Source organism: Astyanax mexicanus, chromosome 22 (genome assembly GCF_023375975.1).
Source record: "Astyanax mexicanus isolate ESR-SI-001 chromosome 22, AstMex3_surface, whole genome shotgun sequence".
NCBI classification, from domain to species: domain Eukaryota; kingdom Metazoa; phylum Chordata; class Actinopteri; order Characiformes; family Acestrorhamphidae; genus Astyanax; species Astyanax mexicanus.
The window spans coordinates 9,292,320-9,313,606 of NC_064429.1; the positions used below are offsets into that span (position 1 = coordinate 9,292,320).

Sequence of the window (21,287 nt, forward strand, 5' to 3'; positions counted from 1 at the left end):
CACCAGTCCTTCTGCTTCTGCTTTTAAACTGATTTGTAGCTGATTTGTTCTCCATGCCGTTTGGACCACAGCTCTATTCATTGTGGTGGTAATTAACAGAACATGTATTGAGCTTGCCTCTCTTTTGTGTCTCCCTCCCTCCATCCCTCCCTCCTCTATCTCTGAACCTTAAATCCACCAACGCAGCAACATCCCCCCTCCCCTCCAAACCTCTAAAGCCTTTGATCCATTCTGTTCTTCCTGTAGAAGTGGCTGAATATGGACTAGCGTGGTCTCTTTCATATTCTCTGACCCCCATACCTGAGACCACTGCGACCGGGGGCCCGGCGATGGCTGCAGTCTTTAATAAAACATCTCATTTAAGCGCTTGACACAATGTGCTTCTCACCCAATGCAAATCAACATTGTGATTAAAGGAGAGCATTGAAGCAGCCAGCGAAAAAACACACAGCCGATCAGAGCAGGAATATTCTACAGTGGATGCTCTCGGGTAGCTGAGCTAACTAGGCCACTAGACCACAGGTTCTTCTGGGTCAGCTAAAGCCCTTCGACCTAAATTATCTTCATTACTTTTAATGAGATTATGATTTTATGAGTTTGAACCTATTTGTCAGCATACAGACTCAATTTTTATTATCTTTTTCTTATTAACCCAGCCCACTCATTAGGACTCTCCCTATTACTAGTGATGCCACAACACCAGGAGGGTGAAGCCTACTAGCACATGCCTCCTCCGATACATGTGAAGTCAGACCGAGTAGCATCACAGCGCTAACGCTCGGAGGAAAGCGCAGCGACTCGGTTCTGATACATCAGCTCACAGACGCAGCCTTGTGCTGATCCACATCACCCTAGGAATGATGAGGGGAAATAGCGCCATCTACTGTACCCACCCAGAGAGAGCAAGACCAACTGTGCTCTCTCAGGGCTCCAGCAGTTGATGGCAAGCTGCATAAACGGGATTCAAACCGGCAATCTCCTAATCATAGTGGAACAGGATAAGTTCAACCGCCCCCCCTTGCTGACATCCAACCATCTGCGTCTCACCTCTATCAGAGAAACACTGCTCGGCCCAGTCAGCTCCACCCCTAAACCCATACATCACCCAGTGCACCTCCCAAACTATTCCTCCCTTTTTTTTTTTGCCTTTTTGAAATTTGAGCTGAGGATGAAGTCAGCTAAAATCAAGGGGTTTAGCTACCCTTTAACATTTTAAGTCAGGCAGGCCTAGAAGAGTAAATTTTGCTTACTGACTGGCTGCCACATTTTGTTAAAACTTTCTTCATTTGCTCTTAATTTTCAAATTGCTCTATCATTTATAATTAGCAACTGGTATCGCTAACAATGCTAACCTGGTAACACCAGGACATGTCTTTCGACTTTTTTTGGAAATGTTTTGTAATATTGTACAATTATCTGAATATTAAACAAATTATAATGGATTAGCTCATTATGATTTATGCAAAAATGCAAGCCTATTCACATAGTATCACTTTTGGACAATATCAAAATAGAACAATGCTAACGCTAATGTTTACAACAACAGTGCTAAAGCTAAGCTACCTAGGTACATTTCTTGTAGCAGCTAGCTGTTAACATGCCAGCTCTAGTTAGCTTCTCACAGCAGCTTTATAAACACGTTATAAAGAGAATAACAGTTTTTTCAACATATTTTTCATCTCAGTTGTTGATCTTTATTGTTACTTCAGACATTTATACAAGCAAGACTCTCGGTCACAACTTTACGATACCGTACATGTTATACGAAGAACGCATTTCTCATCAGAATCGAACATTCATAGCAAAGAGAATTGGAATTTGGTAACATCCTTAGCTGTTTTCTGAAAATCAGTATGAAAAGAAATGGACATGTCATGACTCTCGGCCGTAGAGTTTTCTCTCAGAGGGTTGTGCTCCTTTCCAGTCGGGCTTTAGTAGCATTTAATCATAAAATTATACAAACAGCTGCAGCACAACAGCTATATTTTCGATTTAAATATTCTCAATCATCTCTCCATCCTGCCCCACCCCTAAACCCATACATCACACAGTGCCCCTCCCAATTTCGTTTTTTTTTTTTTTAGCATTTTTCAAATTTGGGCTGGAGTCAGCCAAAAGCAGGGGGTTTAGTTACCTTTTAAATAACAATTCTTATTTTACAATGTTTTATTCACAATACATTCAAACAAGGCTAAAGCTAATGTTTGACCCTTTGCTGCTCTTTTATCAGAGTTTCTGTAATTTTCATAAATTTCAATGGAAAACTTATTTAATTTTTCTGTGGTAGCTAATTACACCTGTAGCTAAAAACGCTAGCTAGCTGGTACAGGTACTAAGCTGTACCATAACTTTTAGGATTTTACCTAAATCTTAGCATGGCTAATTGTTAGCTAACCACACAGAAAAAAAAGAAAATGTAAAAAAAAATCCCAATTCAGTTCAGAATCAACAATGGTTGCTCAGCTCATCAATAGTAGTAAAATCAGTAGTATTATACTGTTAATTAGCTATTCTATTTTTATGTATGTCATAATATTAATAATTATTAAGTCGTACATACAGTACTGTCCAATTTTTTAAGTGTGGAAATGTTTAATGGTGCTGGGATTTCTAAAAATTAAAATGATCAGCTGGTATTGCTAACAAAGCTAACAGCTAAGCTCTGAGACAATGCTAACAATGCTAATCTCGCCCATATTTAAAGTAAGGCCTTTTTTGGATGGATTTGCTAGAAAAAAAAGTGTTACAAATTACTGGCAAACGAGCTGTGGTAAACTTGAAATGTTTAAATTTAAAGTTTTTTTGAAAGTGTTTTTAAATACTGTTAAACTAAACTTTAATTCTTAGGGTGTGATTTCTGAGGTGAATCAAATACAGCACAGTGGCTGCTAGTTAGCTCTCTTAGCTAGTCTCTGTTTTACACAGTTGTTACAGTTTAATAAATCTTGTCTGTGCTGTAATTATTTGTATTAAAGTGATTAAATTCTACTAAAACTCAGCAGGAAGGATCCCTCTTTTTTTTCTCTGTGATAAATGTAATATATTATTATTTATGCTCAAGTCTCGTCAGGGAGTTTAAGAATTTCCAACAGTCTTCTTGTTAAAGAGTTAAAGTTCCCCAGAGGCACACTACCAGTACAGATGATTATGGTGTTTTAACATAGAATAGTAGAATAGCTAATGTTTTTTAGGCAGAGTTAAGGCAGAAAATCTTAAAGTTACACCAGAAAATCTCCACAACAAAACGTTCTCAAAGAAAAAAAACTCCCGTGATGAGGTATTCTCATTTGCATGATTCTTAGCAAATTGCCATTCTTGACTTTACTTACTACACTGACTTGAACTTGATAATGAGGAAAAAAAAGGAGTAAACTCTTTTATTATATATTAACCAAAGAATGAGACATCAACCATTTATCAACCATAATTCCATAGTTTGTTGGCCCATTTTCTTTTTTTTTTAGGTATTATATTTGATATTTTACGTTAGTGAGAAGTTTTTAATCCCATGTACTGCTTTTAAAAATATTACTCTTAACACTGATTTGGTTGCATGAACCACAGCAATGACTGGAACACGGTCTTCCCAAATCATCATCAAGTGGTTTTTTAGGCCGAAGGAGCAATAAGTAGCATTTTCCACAGCGCAATCAAAAGTTAATGCGGAAGAATAAAAGAATTTCGCTCAGTGATAATACAGAATTCTGTTGTTCAGAAAGCTGTTGGAAAATAGAATCTGTAATTTTGATTTTTATGTTGTTTCTTCAGTTAGAAAAATAAGATCTGCTCGGTACAGAAAACATCCCATCGCTGTTTGGCCCGAATTTGAAAGTAACCTCCTGTTCATGATTCCTTGGCGAATATCGCAACTGTTAAGTTGGACAAAAGATGCTACTTATTGCTTCTTTACTCAGAGGAGTCTGTGCACTCCCCCTCCTTTAGTGTGAAGGTTCTGGTTCTGGTTTTGGTTCCAGAGTGATTTGGGGTCAGGTTAAGGTACAGGAGTGAGTCCCAGTGTGTCCGTGTGAATGTCCGGCAGTGTCCTCTCGGGCCGCAGGCAAACAGCCAGGCGCTGAAATCAGAGAATGAAAAATTTTACATCAACCATCAACATCTACAATCAGAAATCACAGCTCAGATGTAGCTTTCAAATGTACTGTGGACACAACATTTTTAACATTTTCATGTCTATTTGAGAATGTCTCTAAAGTATTGGCCATGTTTAGAGCAAGAGATGGTTTAAACATCTGTAACAGAGTTAGCAAGTAGTGTTCTCCTGCAAGCGTGTTGAGCTGTATAGTGAGACTGGACAACATTGCTTATACCCTCTGGTGACTGGTTGCTTTTAACCTCGCTCCTCCAAGCCCATTTAAGTAAATAAAATGGAAAGGAAACTTTAACATACCTTATTTTTCGCACTATAAGATGCACCAGATTATAATTATTATCTGTAACTGTCTATTTTCTGGTCTATTATACAAAAGGCGCACCGGACTATAATTAATACTATAAATAAATACTATTTTATGCAACAATAGTATAAAATTTAGCAGGTCTTGCAGCTGGGTGGCGAGAACTGTAAAGTTAAACTACGCTAAGCTAAGCTAAGCTAAGTAAACAAAACTGTAATTTTTAACAAAAACATTTTCTTTTAAAGTCAAACGAGCACTGAATGTTAATGTTAAGTAAAGTGCTTCCGTTTATTTACAGGAAGCTTAGATTTCCAGATTTCCACTAAGGCTGGAACATTAGCATTAGTGACTAACCGATAGTGGGTAATGCTAATGCTGCTCCAGCAGTGCTAGTCAGGGTTAGCAGCAAGCTACAGACTGATAATATTCACCTCTGAACAGCGAAAGAGCTAGCGCAGTTAGTGGGTAATGCTAATACTGCTAGAGAACTAAACTGAAACTCCTGTATAATGCTGTACTTGAAGTGAAGTGAAGTGTCTTTACTGCTCCTTAATACCTGACTGGTAGAATTCATACATAAGGAGCACCGTATTATATATATTTTTTTAAATTAAAGCCTTTTAAGTGTACCTTATAGTGTGGTATGTTTTTTTTAAGAGAAAATTTTCTGAAGCTCCGCCCAGGTTTTTTTTTTTTTTTTACAATTACTGCAAATGCACTTTATAGGAGTTTATTTAAGTTATTTTCAAAAGGGAGTGGTGATGAAGGAATGGATGTACCTGTTTGAGGGAGCCGGGGGTCCACACCAGTTTGTAAACCATGTAAATGGGTATCCACATAAAGGAGGACATTCCAATGATGTAGCCCACAGTGATGCTCCAGTCAGGGAACTTGTAGTCAAACAGCGTGAGGGGTGAAGGGTTCAGCAGGGAGCTGATGATGATGTACTGAACGAGAAACAAGAAAAATCATTTTGTAAATGATTTGTAAATGCGAATAGAGTTTTTAATACATTTAAAGGATCGTACACACTAAAAAAACAGAGGTACAACATAAGAAATTTTTGCACTCAAAGGTACACTTTTCATAATTATACCCTCAAAGGTATAATATTGGTCTTTACAGGGTCAGATGTGTTTCTTCTGAGGTATAAAGTTTTTCCAAACAGCAGGAAGTACAGATTTGTACCATTTAAAAAGCCGAAGGGTACATTCTGTATTCTGTTTTGCTGTACTAATAAACAATATATATTTTAATTATACATTTTTTTGCCAAGATGGCAATAAACATCTAATTGTTGACTGTTGTCATGGTTTTAATCAGTCAGTGGGGCACCTCTCTTTTCCTCTGCCAAGGTAATAATACACCAGAAATGTACCTGAACACACCTCACTTCCAGACCACCACGGCCAGTGTAGATATTTTTAGAAGCTCTGTTGCTATTTTAACAAGGTGGGCAGAAGGTGTAAAAAAAAAATAAAAAGTTGGCGATGTGTAAGATAGCAATGAGCATTTCGACACACTTTGCACAGGGTGTACAGTAGCGATCGAAAATTTTGCTCTTTCCAAGCATTTCCTTCACATAATCTTTAGTCTATATTGTACAAGGTGCTGGATCAAGAACATTCAAGACCCTATTGAGGAACCTTCACGTTTCTAATCTGTAAATTATGGACCAGTTCCATTTTTCGTCTCCAAATGAACTCAGTGGCAGAACAGTGACGAATGCCCTCGACTCGCCAACTCGCCTCAACTTTCAAATAACCCCCAAACCCCCGTGGAGATAAAGAAGCAGGCCATTTATCACATCCAGAGAAGAAGAAAGAGCGGTGTGGAGAATCTGATGGAGGGAGTGCAGGGGGAAATGTCAGCTTTCGCTCGTCCGTAGATTAGTGGTTTGAGCGCGTGAGGCGGAGGGCAGGATATTGGGTTACGGAGGTGAATGGGATTGACATTTGTGCCGCTGTATTTTTGAAAAGGGTTGGGGGTTAAAAATGTGATTAGGGTGTCGTGAGGAGAAGGGAAGTGGAGGAAATGAGAAACTGAGGAGGTTTCACTACTAGTAGTTGTGAAACTTCTAAACTATGGCAGTTTTTACTTTTCCAGCAGAGGGTCAATAAAACACAAGCAGCCAACTCCACAACTCCACATCAGTGCTCTCAACACACCAACAAATCCTCCGATACTCACAGCTAGAAACGCCGGGCTGATCGCCACCCAGCACACCTTCCAGAACAGTCCGGGAGTGTAGCCCAGCATGGATTTGATGTCGTTGCTGAATCTGTTGATGCCTAAGAGAAAATAAAAACAAGATATTAAAGAAAGCTAACCTCGATAAACTCATCCATAGTAATACAGTAAATACAGGAATATATAAAGAGTTTATTTGCAAAAACAGATAAAGGTAGGTTTTTAAAGAACAACACCTGTCTGTCTTTTGATCGACCCATTTTAAAGCTTTAAAAGTGGTTCCTAAAATGTTATTTACTCTGATAAGCATGCATATAGAAGCAGAATCATACAAGAGATTGCAGAAGCAAAATCCACAAAAACAAAAGCAAAGACTGGCAAAATCCAAACGCAAATAATTTTCTAATTTCCTTCAAAGAATAATAATGTAACCAAGTATATTTAAAAATATTTTTTGGAAATCAAAATCCTTTAATTTCCCCAAAAATCGTTAGTTTATAATCTGGTTCACCTTATGTATGAATTCTTTTTCCCGTTCAGAGGTGAGTATTATTGGCCTGTAGCTTGCTGCTAACCCTGGCTATGTGGGGCTAGCACCAGTGGTTAGCTGCTAATGCTAAAGCCTTAGTAAAAATCTGGAAATCTAAGCTTACTGTAAATAAACGGAAGCGCTTTACTCACCCAAATAAACAGTTTTCAGGAGAGAAATCTGTGTAGATTAACATTCAAGCACTCGTTTGACTTTAAAATATTTTTTTTTTTAAAGAATTACAGCTTTCTTTACTTAGGTTAGCTTTACAGATCTAGCCACCCACGGTGAGACATCCTTGTTCCTTACTAGTGTTGCATAATGCACCTTATAATCCGGTGCGCCTTATATGTAAAAAATAGACCAGAAAATACACCTTCATTGATAGTTTATAATCCGATGCACTTTAAAATCTAAAAAAAGGTACACTTTTTTTTAAAGCATTTTTTTAGCTCCTTGAAGAAGCTCTGTTCTTCTTACTCGAAAAACCACAGGCTCCTCCAAGATCTCAAACATGCCTTAATGCTCTTACAGGAACATTACCTGTTACCTGAGGAACATTAGCCTACAATATTTGGATCCAGCTAAAAGGAACACTAATTAATCTCACACTGTTAAAACGACAAGATACTTGAGGAAATTCAATGTGTGGTGTCCATGGACCAGACTTCCTGGATTCTCATCATTTGTGCTTTGCTTACCATAGAACCAGGAAACAGCAGTGGCCTCCAGAAACACTACAGCAATTATAGATGAACCAACTCCAAACTCTTCAAGAAGTTTCACCACGTACGCTCCTCCCTAAACCAAAGAAACCCACATTTAGTGAACCCAGTAAATATGCATTAAGAACCCTAATTTATTGATTTATTGGGTTTACAGGACAGTTCCTTGTATAGAGGTACTTTGATATCAGTATAACATCACATTTCCACATTTCCACTGCTCCAAATGACTAATCCCACTGTTATTGTTGTAAACTTACTTTAGTAAGGGTGCTGAGAGAGCCCAAAAAGCACACAACCACCAATCCCAGAACAAACAGCTCTCGTCTGTGGGACAGGAAGTCTGGGTACTCGTCCATCACGGCGGTGATTATGGCCTCCAGACCACCGAACTGAAACACACAGAAATATGAGTGAAGATTAGTTACCAGAAATCACAAAATCACGAAAACATCAAAGATTTTTTGTTAAATTACAAATTTTCTACTGATATGGCCATGTGTGAAAGAATTTAAGTGGAACTGATTGAGTAAAATTCGCAGTATTTGTGTATGCTGTCATATTTGGACGCACCGTGCTGTCCAGCCCCAGCGTGATCATCATCACAAAGAAGATGATGGCGAAGAATGTGGAGCCCATCATGTTTGCAATGGCTTCTGGGTAGGTGATGAACAGAAGGCTTGGCCCTGCAATCAGAAAAGGAAACACAACAGGATTTTTTTTATCACTTCATAACTTGTTAATAAATGTTAGTACAGTTAGCTCATAATGACATAATGCAGATAAACTATTTAAAGATATTGACATAATGCTGCTTTGCAACAGTTAGCCACGTTAGATTATAATGCTAGCTACCAAGTTAGCTAAAAGTTTACATAGTTGGCATATAATGATATAATGCTTTATAATAGTTACCCAACTATTTTTTTTAAGGATTTCTCCTAATGCTAATCATGCCACCTGTTCAAGGATGAAATCGCTCCCTTTGGTAAAAACAGCCAATCAGCTTGCTCGTAAGCTGATTACTAGCAGAGCAAGTGGTGAAGCCCCCCCTTGATGTGGAGATAAGCGCAGGCGCAGTAGCCACAACAAGATGAAAAATAGATGTTTTTGTGTATTATTTGAATGCTACAAACTACATATATTTTTCTATCAGATTGTATCATTGATTTAAAATATGTTTCTGATATGGTAATCTATGGTTTGGTTTTCAGTATTTTGGTATCTTCCCCATTTAAATAGATAGGAAGCTGGTCTTGACTGGAAATAAGCGCCTGGTCGAGTTGCAAAGATGGACGCTGATAAGGACTTGAGTTAACTGAGCTGAGTTAACACCTAGCTGAGTGAACACCTAACTGAATTAGCTAATAAGAACATAATGCTGGTGTACATATACAGTATAAGCTGGGTTAGATAATAATGCCAGATAGCAAGTTAGCTAAAATTTTACATAGTTGCTAATAATTACATAATGCTGATACACAGCAGTTAGGTAAGTTAGCTACTAATAAAGCTATCTAAAAGTTAGTAGTAATGCTGATATGTAATAATTAGCAAAGTTAGCTGCTTGACTGAACCAAAAAAACGCTGTTTTAGCCATGTTTTCTTAGACTCTCACTTATTTAGGAGGATGTATTTGCTGAACCTTAAAACACATAGACAGTTTACATCATTCATATGTTATTATATGTTAATAGATATGATAAAATATCTTGTCAGACATTAGTCTACATATCATTAAACATCAAACCATAACACCCTATTTGTTCTTACCTTTGTTTTTGGCTACGTCCTCTACGTTGACGTGTCTCTGTTCAGCCATGTAGCCCAGAACAGTAAAAATCACAAATCCAGACACGAAGCTGGTCAAGCAGTTCACCAGACTCGTCACAATGGCGTCCCTATCACAGAGAGAGAAAACGGAGGCACAAGGGATTAAAACTGCTGTAAACGCAACACCACTGGAGCTCAACACGCTTGGAGGAGAACATTAACTGCTGATTCTGTAGCTAACAGCTAACAGACACCTGAACTCTCTCTCTATAAAAGAACACAGTAAAAGTTGGCAGCCTTGAGGGTGTTCATTTTGAAAACTCTGGGTATGAACCAGGTCAATGAGCACAGCTGCATGTTCTCATAACTTACATCATTCATTCATTTATTTCTCATCTAATTCATTCAAGGCGCCAAAAGCCGAGAGCCGCCATCCTCCTCTTCACGTGTCACCATCCCAGACAAGACCCATTAAACATGTTCTGATTCGCAGATGTTCAGCAGGGTCCAATTCAATTAGCTCCGACCCGGCCCTCGTCTGACCGTCGCTCAGCATCTTTCATTACGTTTCAGCCTGGAATTATTTGAGCGGGAAAACGTTGGGCGATGAATGCAGTTAGCTAAATGCTAATTCAGGCTAAATGCTTGGTTGTGCATATTTTAGACCAGAGCAGCCCTGAGACCATCCGCTTTGTTTATTGATTTTTTTTAAGTATTTGGCATATTTACAACATACATATGCTCATAACTTGCACAGTATAAATGCATAACCATGAATAAAGAATTAGTGATTAACTAATAATAATAATAATAGGCCAAAGAACAAAGGACGAAGTATTGCAAAGGCTAACAAACAACTAAAAATGGTTGTGTCAACTAAAACTAAATTTTTTGCCCATCATTCAAACATGCATCCTGTCTCTAATATTAAGAACAAATTATTATAACTAAATTATTTTAAAAATATGAGTTAGGAATTAAAAACCTTTCTCATTCTGGCTGTTTTGAGAAAATGGGGGTCCACATTGCTCAAAAATTTCTTGTAGACCCTTTAAGTGTGTGATTGATTTTTTTCTAATCCTACGCACTTTAAAACGGTTTAAATCCAGAAAGCATGTAAAGTTTCTTACAGTTTGTTGAACAGATGGAGGGACCAAATATTCACAAATATGGATTCAACTGAGCTAAATTTGTAGAATAGACTATTAAATATTGCATGGTACACATTTTTATTTTTATAATACTAAAACCAATAGTTTCAATTTTTAAAAAATAATTTATTTCTAGAGGGCGCCGGGTGATCCAGTGGTCTAAAGCGCTGCCACTATGATCAGGAGATTGTTGGTTCAAATCCCAGTCATGCAGCTTGCCATCAGCTGCCAGAGTCCTGAGAGAGCACAATTGTCCTTGCTCTCTCTGGGTGGGTACAGTAGATGACGCTCTTTCCCCTCATCACTCCTAGGGTGATGTGGATCAGCACAAGGCTGCGTCTGTGAGCTGATGTATCAGAACCGAGTCCCCCACCCACGTTCCCAATCACGAGTAATGCATGATCCGCGATCCAAAACATGTGCAGTCAGACTTCGCCTCTTTTCCAACTTCTATTTATGCAGCATCACTGTGTGGCCATACTGCTTTGAGGAACGCGGCAGATCTCCTTCTCTAAAACATCAGCTAACAGAAGCATGTTCAGGCCAGCATCAGTTTAGGTTTGAGGAGGAAAGAGAGCGCCACCTACTGTACCCACCCAGAGAGTGCATTGCCATTTAAGAGTGCTCTCTCAGGCTCCGGCTGCTGATGGCGAAGCAGCACGAGTAGTCGTAGCGACGTAGCGAGTCTGCTGGACCATTTGAAACACTACCGTTGTTGTAATCTTGAGTATCACAGAGTATTGATCTAAGAAATGGTGTACCTGTAGCAGTTATTGGTGAAGGGGTTGTAGCTGGAGAGAGCGAGCAGCACACCGAAGCCTGGACCCAGAGAGAAGAAGATCTGAGCGGCAGCGTCCACCCACACCTGCAAAGCATGATGGGAACATTTACATTTATAGCATTTGGCTGATACTTTTATCCAAAGCGTCTTACAAGGTTATTCCTGTTACAAAGGTGGACCAATGTAGTGTTAGGAGTCTTGCACAGCATTCAGTCACCCAGACAGGGAATTGAACCCCAGTCTCCCACATGATGAGGTAGCTCACTAGCCGGTAGTGGTGTTATCCACTGCGCCACACCAACCACCAACCACAAAGTGGTTATTTTTAAGTTATTTTTTAAACATAAACACCACTGTGAGGATGAGGACTTGGGAATGTCATTAAGAAATAAACATAGGATACAAAGCTAAAGTGCTAAAATGAGCTAATTTGTTAACATATTTGTGTTTGTCCCTATGTAGAAAATCAGCAACATGCTACTTTGCAGCGTCCTAGCTTTTATTCCCACTCATTGTAGAAAAAAAAGCCCCCAAAATGGGCTAGTTTGTTAGCACGTTCATATTTCTCCCAAAGTAGTAAATGGCCTCAAAACAGGCTTGCTGAAAGAATACTATCCAACAGACATATAAAATGGGCTACTATTTGTAACAACGTATAAAATAGCTCTAAACTCTAAACATGCTTGTTTGTTACATATTAACTTTTTTGACCCTTTTTTGTACAAAACAGCCAGATTGTACATTTTAGTATTTTTACAATGTAGAAAACTGCCCCTAAACTAATATTTTTTTTAACATTTAAACATTTATTCAAATGTTGAAAATAACCTTAAAGTTGATTAGTTTGTTGCATATACTATTTTTTCCCATGTATAAAGTAGCTGTAAAATTGGCTAGTGAAATTTGTTAGCAATGTAAAAAAAAACAACCTTAATTGTGCATATTAAACATTAAGTACCATATTAACTTTTTTTGTAATGGCTTCTTTAATTTGCTAGATTGCTAGTATGTTAATTTTTTTCACTTATGGTAAATAATAAGAATGTGATCTAATTTGTATCTTAAATCACTCTAAAACGATTCATTTATCCTGTCTACCAAATAATCTGAGACACAACTAGAAGAAAAACAGTCTAAGTGTAGGTCCTACAATATTAGCAAAATTAATAAAAATGCAAAAAAAATGTTGGTAGTTATAACTGGTAAAGAGCGTCAGGTAGACGGTACAGAACTATAAAACAAAGCGACTTAAAATTTGTTTTTACTCGACCACAGTACGAACACTAAATAGTACAATATAGGTTAAATCACAAATAAAGATATTCTGAAGAATTCTAAAACCAGTATTTTTTTGTAAGAGAATAAAGGATGTTATCTGTTATGATCTGAGACCAGTGATGAGAAGCAAACCAGAACCAGGAGATCTAAAGAGCAGTAAACGTGTGTGAGTGAGGAAAAGAGAGAGAGGGTAAGAGAGCCTTTCATAATGGGAAACAACTGCAAAACCAATTAAGCATCTGATTATCTCTGCTGGCTTTATTTATGCGGCTCATCTTCAGTCCTCCTCCTCCTGCAGCAGCAGAACAGAACAGAACAGAACGAGTGATGCTCCCAACAGCAGGGTTTCACCTTTCACCATCATCTACCATAAAAACAGGACTAATATCGGCACTGATTTATAGAAATTAAAAGTTCAATTAATATTTATAATACTCATAGTTACACCCCTTTACAGCATAAATACAGTACCAGCCAAAAGCATCCAAACTATGAAGAAACACATGTGGAATTATGAAGAATACGTTTTATGTTTTAGATTCTTCAAATTAGCTCCTCTTGCTCAGTTTTTGCTCATCTTGACTGGATTTTCTTAGTCAGCTTCATGAGGTAGAGTCACCTGGAATGTTCATCTTTCAGTTAACAGCTGTGCTAAAGTAAAGTAGTGAAGAGGTGGAGTTACAGGTATACAGTGAATAGTGAATATTTGAGTAATGTTCTAATCCAGATTATGAGAAGCAAGAACAATGACTATTGTAAGTCGCTTTGAACAAAAGCGTCTGCCAAATGTAATGTATGTAATGTAATGTAATATTACCCCAGATAAGAGCACCTTAACGCTTTACAGAGTATTTTTTAAGTTACTACATGATTCTTTAGTAGTTGAACCACTTCGAGTCCCTAAAGAAAAAAAAAATACAATAAAATACAAGGCTTGGAAACCAAAGGTAGCTATACTCAGGAATTGTAAATGTAAATGTTTCTTACGCTTGTCTCCTTGAGTTTCTCCCATTTGGGCTGGAGGTAGAAGACCACACCTCTCCAGGCTCCGGGTAGAGTCGCCCCTCGGATCAGCAGAATGAACAGAACCACGTACGGAAGAGTGGCAGTCACCCACACTACCTGAGAAAAAGAGAAAGAGAGAGAGAGAGACAATTAGTGTTTTTTTCCATTTTCTCCCCAATTTACATGGCCAATTACCCCACCCACTCATTAGGACTCCGATACATGTGAAGTCAGACTCCGCTTCTTTTTGAGCTGCTGCTGATGCAGCATTACCGAGCAGCATCACAGCGCTAGAGCTCGGAGGAAAGCGCATCATCTCGGTTCTGATACATCAGCTCACAGACGCCCTGTGTTCTGGACATCACCCTAGGAGTGATGTGGGGAGAAAGCGCCATCTACCCACCCGGAGGGAGCAGGGCCAATTTTGCTCCCTATGAGTGCCGGCTCGCAGCTTGAGCTGGGGTTCGAACCTGCGACCTCCCGCTCATAGTGGCAGCGCTTTAGACCGCTGGACCACTCGCCGCCCTGACATCTTTAATTAACTTCCTATATTAGTGTGTAATGAGGCCTTATGAAGCATTATGAAATGCTTTAACTCTGGACTTACAAAAAGTAAGAACATTTGTGTTTGGTGGGTTATTTATTTGTTGTAACAATAAATCTAATAATGTTAGAAAGCCTGTTAATTTCCCTTTTAAATGGAGAACATTTGTAAGGAACATGTATTTGTGGGATGAGCAGCAGAGCTGAGTATGTGGTTAACCCCATAAAGAAAATTGCAATGCAAAACAGCTTATTATGCCATTGACTCGTTTGGTGTTTGACGATCTTCCTGGAGTGAGAAGATTTAACTGGATCTGTAGATATAGATTACACACCCAATGACTCTTTGTACCAAACTTATAGATGATTATGATAATGAGCTCAGCAGGAAGTCTGGAACTGGAAGGAGATGAGATTTGAACTAAAACAGCAACAATATTTCAATGCTGTGGAATTCTATTAAACTTAAATCTTCTAAATTTCAAAGCAGAGGAGCTGTGGTTTTGACGTACCTTCCCAGACGTTTTGACTCCTTTCCACAGACTGAAGTAGACGATGGTAAAGATGAGAAACAGGCATAGCATCAGCTGCCAGCGAATGATCCCAACATTCCCCAGACCTTCCGACTCGTGCAGCTCCAGAACATTCCTCCTTTTTGGAGGGAACCCATAAAAGCGATGTTCAGAACATCAATCTTCATTCAACCAATCACCAATGTTCAAGTTTACAGTAACTGTGGAATTGTGATGAAATTGAGAGTTCATGATACACAGAACTGTTTCCCTTAACTCTAAAAAATGAAGGTGCTACAAATGGTTCTTGAAGCAATGCCACAGGAGAATCACTTTTGGTTCTATAAAGAAGCATGCTGGTAATTGTGTAAGTGTGAAGTATTTTGCTCAGAAAATGTCATAAGAAAATTTAGCAATATTTAAAAAAAGTTCCAGGAATGTTTGCATGTAATGTTACACAAAAATGTTCGAAAAACATCCTGAAAATGTGTGAAATAAAAATGGTTTGCATTAGAATGTTATTAGAACGTTTTTCACATAACTTTCCAAGCTAGACGAATATTTACGAAACATTATCAAAACATTAAAATCAACAACTGATGTTGCAGCGACTTTACCAGACCATTTAAAAGTTCATTAAAAATGTCCTAAGAACATCCTGAAAACTTGACAGATTGAACATTTTAAGAATGTCAACTGCAACTTTCAGAAAACTTTCTATTAACAAAAAATTGTTAGCTGGGTTCTTTAAACAAATCTCTGAAAGTGATTCTTGTATTGTTTTACTCAAAGGTCCAACTGAGAAACCTTTATCGTAGTCAAATTGATCTGTATTGAAGTCAGTGGTTTACTGAGAGGGGGCGATGCATAAACGATCTCTCTTTCTCTCTCTCTCTTTCTTTTTCTCTCTCTCGTTTTTCCACTTACATGCACTTACGTGTAAAACTCCTCGGCGGGCGAGCGGGAGTAGTTGGTCCAGGTGACGTTGTCCTTGCCGAAGTAGTTGGTGCAGTTCTCGGTGTTCCAGGCGTTGTCACAGCTGGTCCAGGGCAGAGTGCTGCTGAAGGACGAGTAGAAGTAGAAGAGAGCCCAGGCGATGATGGTGTTGTAGTAGAAGGACACATACAGGGCGATGATGCAGATCGCAAAACCGATACCTGGAGGAAGAAGACAGAGGAAGTGACAGGTAACATCAACCATGAGTAGAGTTCTGGTCTGAGGTTTGAGGACATCTTGCCTTCTTTTGAGCCAATGAACCCTACACACTCACTAGGACTCCCCTGCAACCTGCAATGCCCCCAACACTAGTAGGTTAAGGATATGCAGATGCCTCCTCCAATACATGTGAAGTCAGCCTTCGTCTCTTTTCCAACTGCCATCAATCAGTGCAGCATCACTGGTTAGTCAGCGCACTCAGAGGAAAGCGCCGGATCCCCAGCTTTAATAGATCAGCTAACAGAAGCCTGTGCTGACCAACATCACAAAGGAAGTGATGAAGATATGGAACTCCATCTACTCTACCCATCAATACAGATCATTGCTTTCAATGGTATCCTCTCGGACTTCGGCTGCTAATGACAAAGCAGCATGACTCAAGATTCAAACTACCTTCATCTTCAAGCGTCTTCAAGTATAGTTGTGAAGAAAGCAGTTTAACAGTACTATTTGAGTCTTGATGAAGGGGTTTAGACATTATGACAGAGGGTGGAAAAATTAACCCTATCGTCAAGAGGTCACTGGTTTGATCTTGTTTAATGGCACATCCATCCATTGCCGGAAGTCCAAGAGAGAAAGACTGTCCTCTGTCTCTCTCTGCCTGAGAATTGTGTGTTGAGTTTCAGTAGGTAGGATGGCCCTCCCTTTCCCCCCATCATTCAGGGTAGGCAATGCTAGTAGTTAGTTAGCTTCAGTAGAATTGTGTTCCGATCAATTTGAAACTGACCTGGTGGAGCTTCATCACGTTAGTTAAAGAAAGGGCAAAACCTCCAAAAATCCACCAAGGCGTAATTTCAGAAGAAGTCCTGGAAGATTCTGGAATGGTCGTTACAGTCACCTGACTTGATCCTCATAGAGAATCTCTGGTTGGGTTTCAAAATGCAGCAAACCCATGAAGGATGCTCTACTAAGTGCTAAAGTTGCCTTTCATGAAGGGGTTGATAATTCTGCTGAGTTTGCTTTAGTCATTGAAGAAGGTGGTTTGTTGAGTTATTTCATTTGATCTAATTTGTTTAATTGGTAAAACAAATTTCCAGTAGGGAATAAAAGATTAAAATTGCTTATTTTCACAGTGAACATCCCACATCCATACCCTGTGCAGTAAGCATGTTTTAAAGTTCATTCATTTGACCTGAGGACAGAAGACGTGTGGTCATTACCTTTAAAAATGGGGCAGATGTGTTTCCATATGGAGATGGCACCGGTCCTGTGGAACTGCCCCAGAGCGAGCTCCATGTAGAAGAGAGGAACGCCCCCGAACACGGCCATGAGGACGTAGGGGATGAGGAACGCACCTGTACCAGCGCAAACCAGACGGGGTTAGCTCAGAGACATTGGTCATCAAAGAGGCACCTAAGAGTCTCAGAGTGACAAGAGCTGACCTTACCTCATGGAAATGGTATGTAAATGACCTCTTTTATGATTCGCTGCCCTTTAATAAACATCATTTTAAAGAAAGTCCTGCTTTGTGAGATGAAACCTGTGTTGCTGTGGACTATGCTGTAGTTCTGCTGGTGTTCTTAAAACATCAAATCTATGGAATCCAAATAAGCAGAACCACAACTTTACAGATTTACAGATATAATATAATATAACATAAGCAAATGATATAACTGGCAAACTGCCATGCAATATAACAGCATGTATGTCAAACTGAGCCTTTTTTATGGTTAATCTCACTGATAAGTGGTTTTCTTATGGCTACACAGCTGTTTAGTCCCAATCCCTTGAGTTGGCAAAGCTCTTACTTTCCCTATTAAACATTTGCCTGTGTTCTAGTGTTGTTGTTTTTTTTACCATTTTTACCATTTCACCAAACGTTTAAATGAGGATGTTTTTCTGACCACATTCCTTATTGGAAAATTTTGTTTCTCCACTGTCCTTCCACTTCCACTTAATAATGCATTAGACAGTTCTTAACCCAATCTCCTTAGATGTTTTCTCAGCTTGATGCATGCCAATAATTTGACTGTTTTTAAAACAAATAAACTGGATTTTTAACATGCCTGTTTAACAAATGAGAAGATACTCCCTGCACCCGTCTGGTTAAATAACAAGTTGCCATCTAAAACATAAGCACCCAGTGGAAGGCTTTTAAATACAGTTGGTGACCTTTTTTTGGCCAGTGCACATTTTCTTACATTTGTGTCTTTTACTGTTTGCACAATTACCATAGAAAAGAACTAACCAATGCAACAGGAGGCATAGGGCAAGTGAGGGCTAGTTGGGTAGAAAGCCATCCAATCTCTACTGCTCTAGTGTGGTGGCATGCAATCAAATTCTCACAGGAAATGTCTAATGTTTAAATGAACAGTTGTCTACAAACACTCCAACTTCATTACCAAAAAATAATCAGCCTAGTTCACTGGAGAGATGTGGAAAACTTGAAAATGTGGTGGTGGTAGTTATACTTATATAAAAATGTTAAGAACTTCAATTTAAACTTGAATTTAAATGAGTTATCTACATGAAACAATATGTTTGGTGACATCACAGAAAACTAACAATTAAAAGCAACACATAAACAGTCCTACTTTTACTAAATGCATTTGGCATGTGATGCTTATAGAGGGTTATAAAGCCCCCAGTATTGAGCTATAATGCAGTGGAAGAACTGTGTTCTCTGGAATGATGGAGCTTCATCCCATTCAGTTGGTTTGGATGAGTTCAAAGTTGGCATGATAAGAGATAAAATAAGCCAAGAGCATCAGATGTAAATTATGTAAATGTTAGGTATTTCATCTTTATGTTAATTAACTTCTTTTGTCTCCAAGGGCAACAGGTTAGGTTGGGTTGGGTTGGGTTGGGTTGGGTTGGGTTGGGTTGGGCTGCTTTACCTCAAAGCTTTATAGCAGCGATTTCAACCATAAAATAAAAAGTAAATGTACTTTTATTCTGATTAAAATACCAGAATGTACTGTCACACCCCTGTAGCACATTTTAATTTATTAAAACAGGCAGCATGGTTGAAAATCATGGAATTAAAAAAATAAAATGTTTATGTGGCAGTGTTTTCTGTGTATTTTTCTTAAATTCTTTCTTTTTCTCTCATTTTCTTTTTTTTCTTACAAACAATAAATTAATAAACACTAGAAATGTAAAAACAAAAAAAGGAACTGTATTCAGCACCATGGAGAGCTCATTGGATAGAGTGGATGAATGGGCTTCACATTTCAAGCAGAAAAGGAATCATAAAAATAGCTCTCATTAAAATGAAAATGTTTATTTGGTTTAATTTAGTAAATGTTATATTCTTTTTAAGAGCTAAGAAGTTTTTTCATGTTAAAAACCAAAACTTTCTCAGTTACAAACAGCACACCATATGATAAATTAGGTTTTTAGCACCATAATGAGCAGCTTAGTGGGCGATGGAACGGCGTCACATTATTAATGTGTAATTACGCTTAATTTATCACTGAAAGAAATGTGCGCAAACTTTGTGCGCATTATTTATGATACCTTATATAAGTTGTGTTTAGGTTTTCCCAATATATTACGTTCTAAAGTATACATTACATTATTACATTACATTATATAGTATCCGTAAATGTAATTAAATTGTATTTAAAATATGCGGAAAGTTCTTATATTTTATTCCCGTTTTCGTGCTATTTGCTCCCCAAAGAGAAGCGGCTTTTTCAGCAGAGCGTATTAATAGCGCTGGAAGATCGGGTGAACAGGTGTCTTAAAACTTTTGTGTTTTATATTTTTAGTGGTCCAATACTTCTACATAATATCAAAATAATCAAAACAATTTATTGGAAAATGTGAAAACTTGAAACTTTGGTATTAGCAGTTTATACAATAATTTAAATTTATATTTATATATAACATCAACACGTTTGGATCCAGAATAACTATTAATTTATTTGCTTGTGCAAAACTAATCGCACATTAACTGTGTATCAGGAACGTTGTATTAAAGTATATTTTTAAAAGAGAAATTAGAAAGTCAACAAAAAATAGGAGTGCTCAAGTGATCATCGGCGGAGTAAAAAAATGAATAAATAAATACTTTCTATTGTCAACAACACACCAGAAAATATGTTCTAGTTTAACTACTTTTGAATACATTAATTTATTATAATTCATATCTGTAAATTGTGTGACAGTGTCCTTGTTTAATTTCTGTAGTTTTTTTTACTTTGATGGAATTATATATTATTTTCTGTTACTTGAAAGACCCCAGGAAGAAAAACAGGGGCATCTGCTCCAGCTAATGGGGATTCAGTGAATACATACATACATAAATAAACAAAATGTAGGTACAAATTATAATATGTATTAAAAAATATATATATATATATATTACAACAATTAAATGCAGTGATGTTTATAGTCATAAGTTTAACTTATTCCTTTTTAAAACTCTATAACAATATTTAAGAGGAAATATATTTTTGACGAGTTTACACGGATCTTCGCCGATAGCTGTGTTTAAATTTTTTTCTTGATTTTTTCTTGTTTTTTATTGTTAAACTCTAAATTAAGATGCATTATATCTTTATAAATTTTTTATTTGATTTCAGACTTTATCCCAAGTTCTTCTAATTTCTCTAAGAACTTAAAAGCATCCAGTGCTTTAGGCATAAGAAATGTTGTAAACTTAACTTAAATGTTGTAAACCTCATATTTCCGTTCACTAAAAAAGCTTAACCGGAATCTTCGCGGTTCTGGAAGCTCGTTCTCACCTCCACCGTTCTGGTAGCAGATGTAGGGGAACCTCCACACGTTCCCCAGGTCCACCGCGAACCCGATCACCGACAGCAGAAAATCGATCTTTTTGCTCCATTTGTCTCGCGCGTCGGTCTGGATGATGACCGGTACGGGTACGGGTACGGGTCCACGCGCCACCGGTTGCTCCTGGTGGGGCATCGCTGCTGATCGGAATCCAAAGTTCAGCCCAGAAAGCTGCGGGTCAGGCTGTGCGCGCGCTCATGCTGCGGTGTGGAGCATCAGCATCTTCAGGATTGGACAACCGTGAGAGATCCCCCCCCATCACCATCACCTCCACCCCCAATCCCACCCACCTGAGCGCGAGCGCGCGACCACTGGGAGATAAAGATGAGCGCATCGTCACTGTCCCCGCGGGGATAGATGCGTGTTTCCAGTAATGGTTAATGTCGTGTGATGAAAGTATCATTTATGCGTTCAGATCGTTTAAACAGACTAA

The 21,287-nt window shown here is 38.3% G+C and overlaps 1 protein-coding gene across 1 annotated transcript; it reads right to left on the minus strand.

The window, feature by feature from the left end:
- Positions 1 to 1,671: 1,671 nt before the first annotated feature.
- On the minus strand, positions 1,672 to 21,058 carry slc6a4b (solute carrier family 6 member 4b). The gene is made up of 13 exons (XM_007233497.4): positions 20,806 to 21,058; positions 17,275 to 17,409; positions 15,837 to 16,056; positions 14,900 to 15,038; positions 13,827 to 13,961; positions 11,542 to 11,645; positions 9,630 to 9,757; positions 8,430 to 8,542; positions 8,117 to 8,248; positions 7,833 to 7,932; positions 6,603 to 6,703; positions 5,192 to 5,359; positions 1,672 to 4,072 (listed from the first exon to the last, which is right to left on the minus strand). The coding sequence occupies exons 1-13, from the start codon at positions 20,987 to 20,989 to the stop codon at positions 3,992 to 3,994; spliced, it is 1,740 nt and encodes a 579-aa protein (XP_007233559.2). The 5' UTR covers positions 20,990 to 21,058; the 3' UTR covers positions 1,672 to 3,991.
- Positions 21,059 to 21,287: the final 229 nt, after the last annotated feature.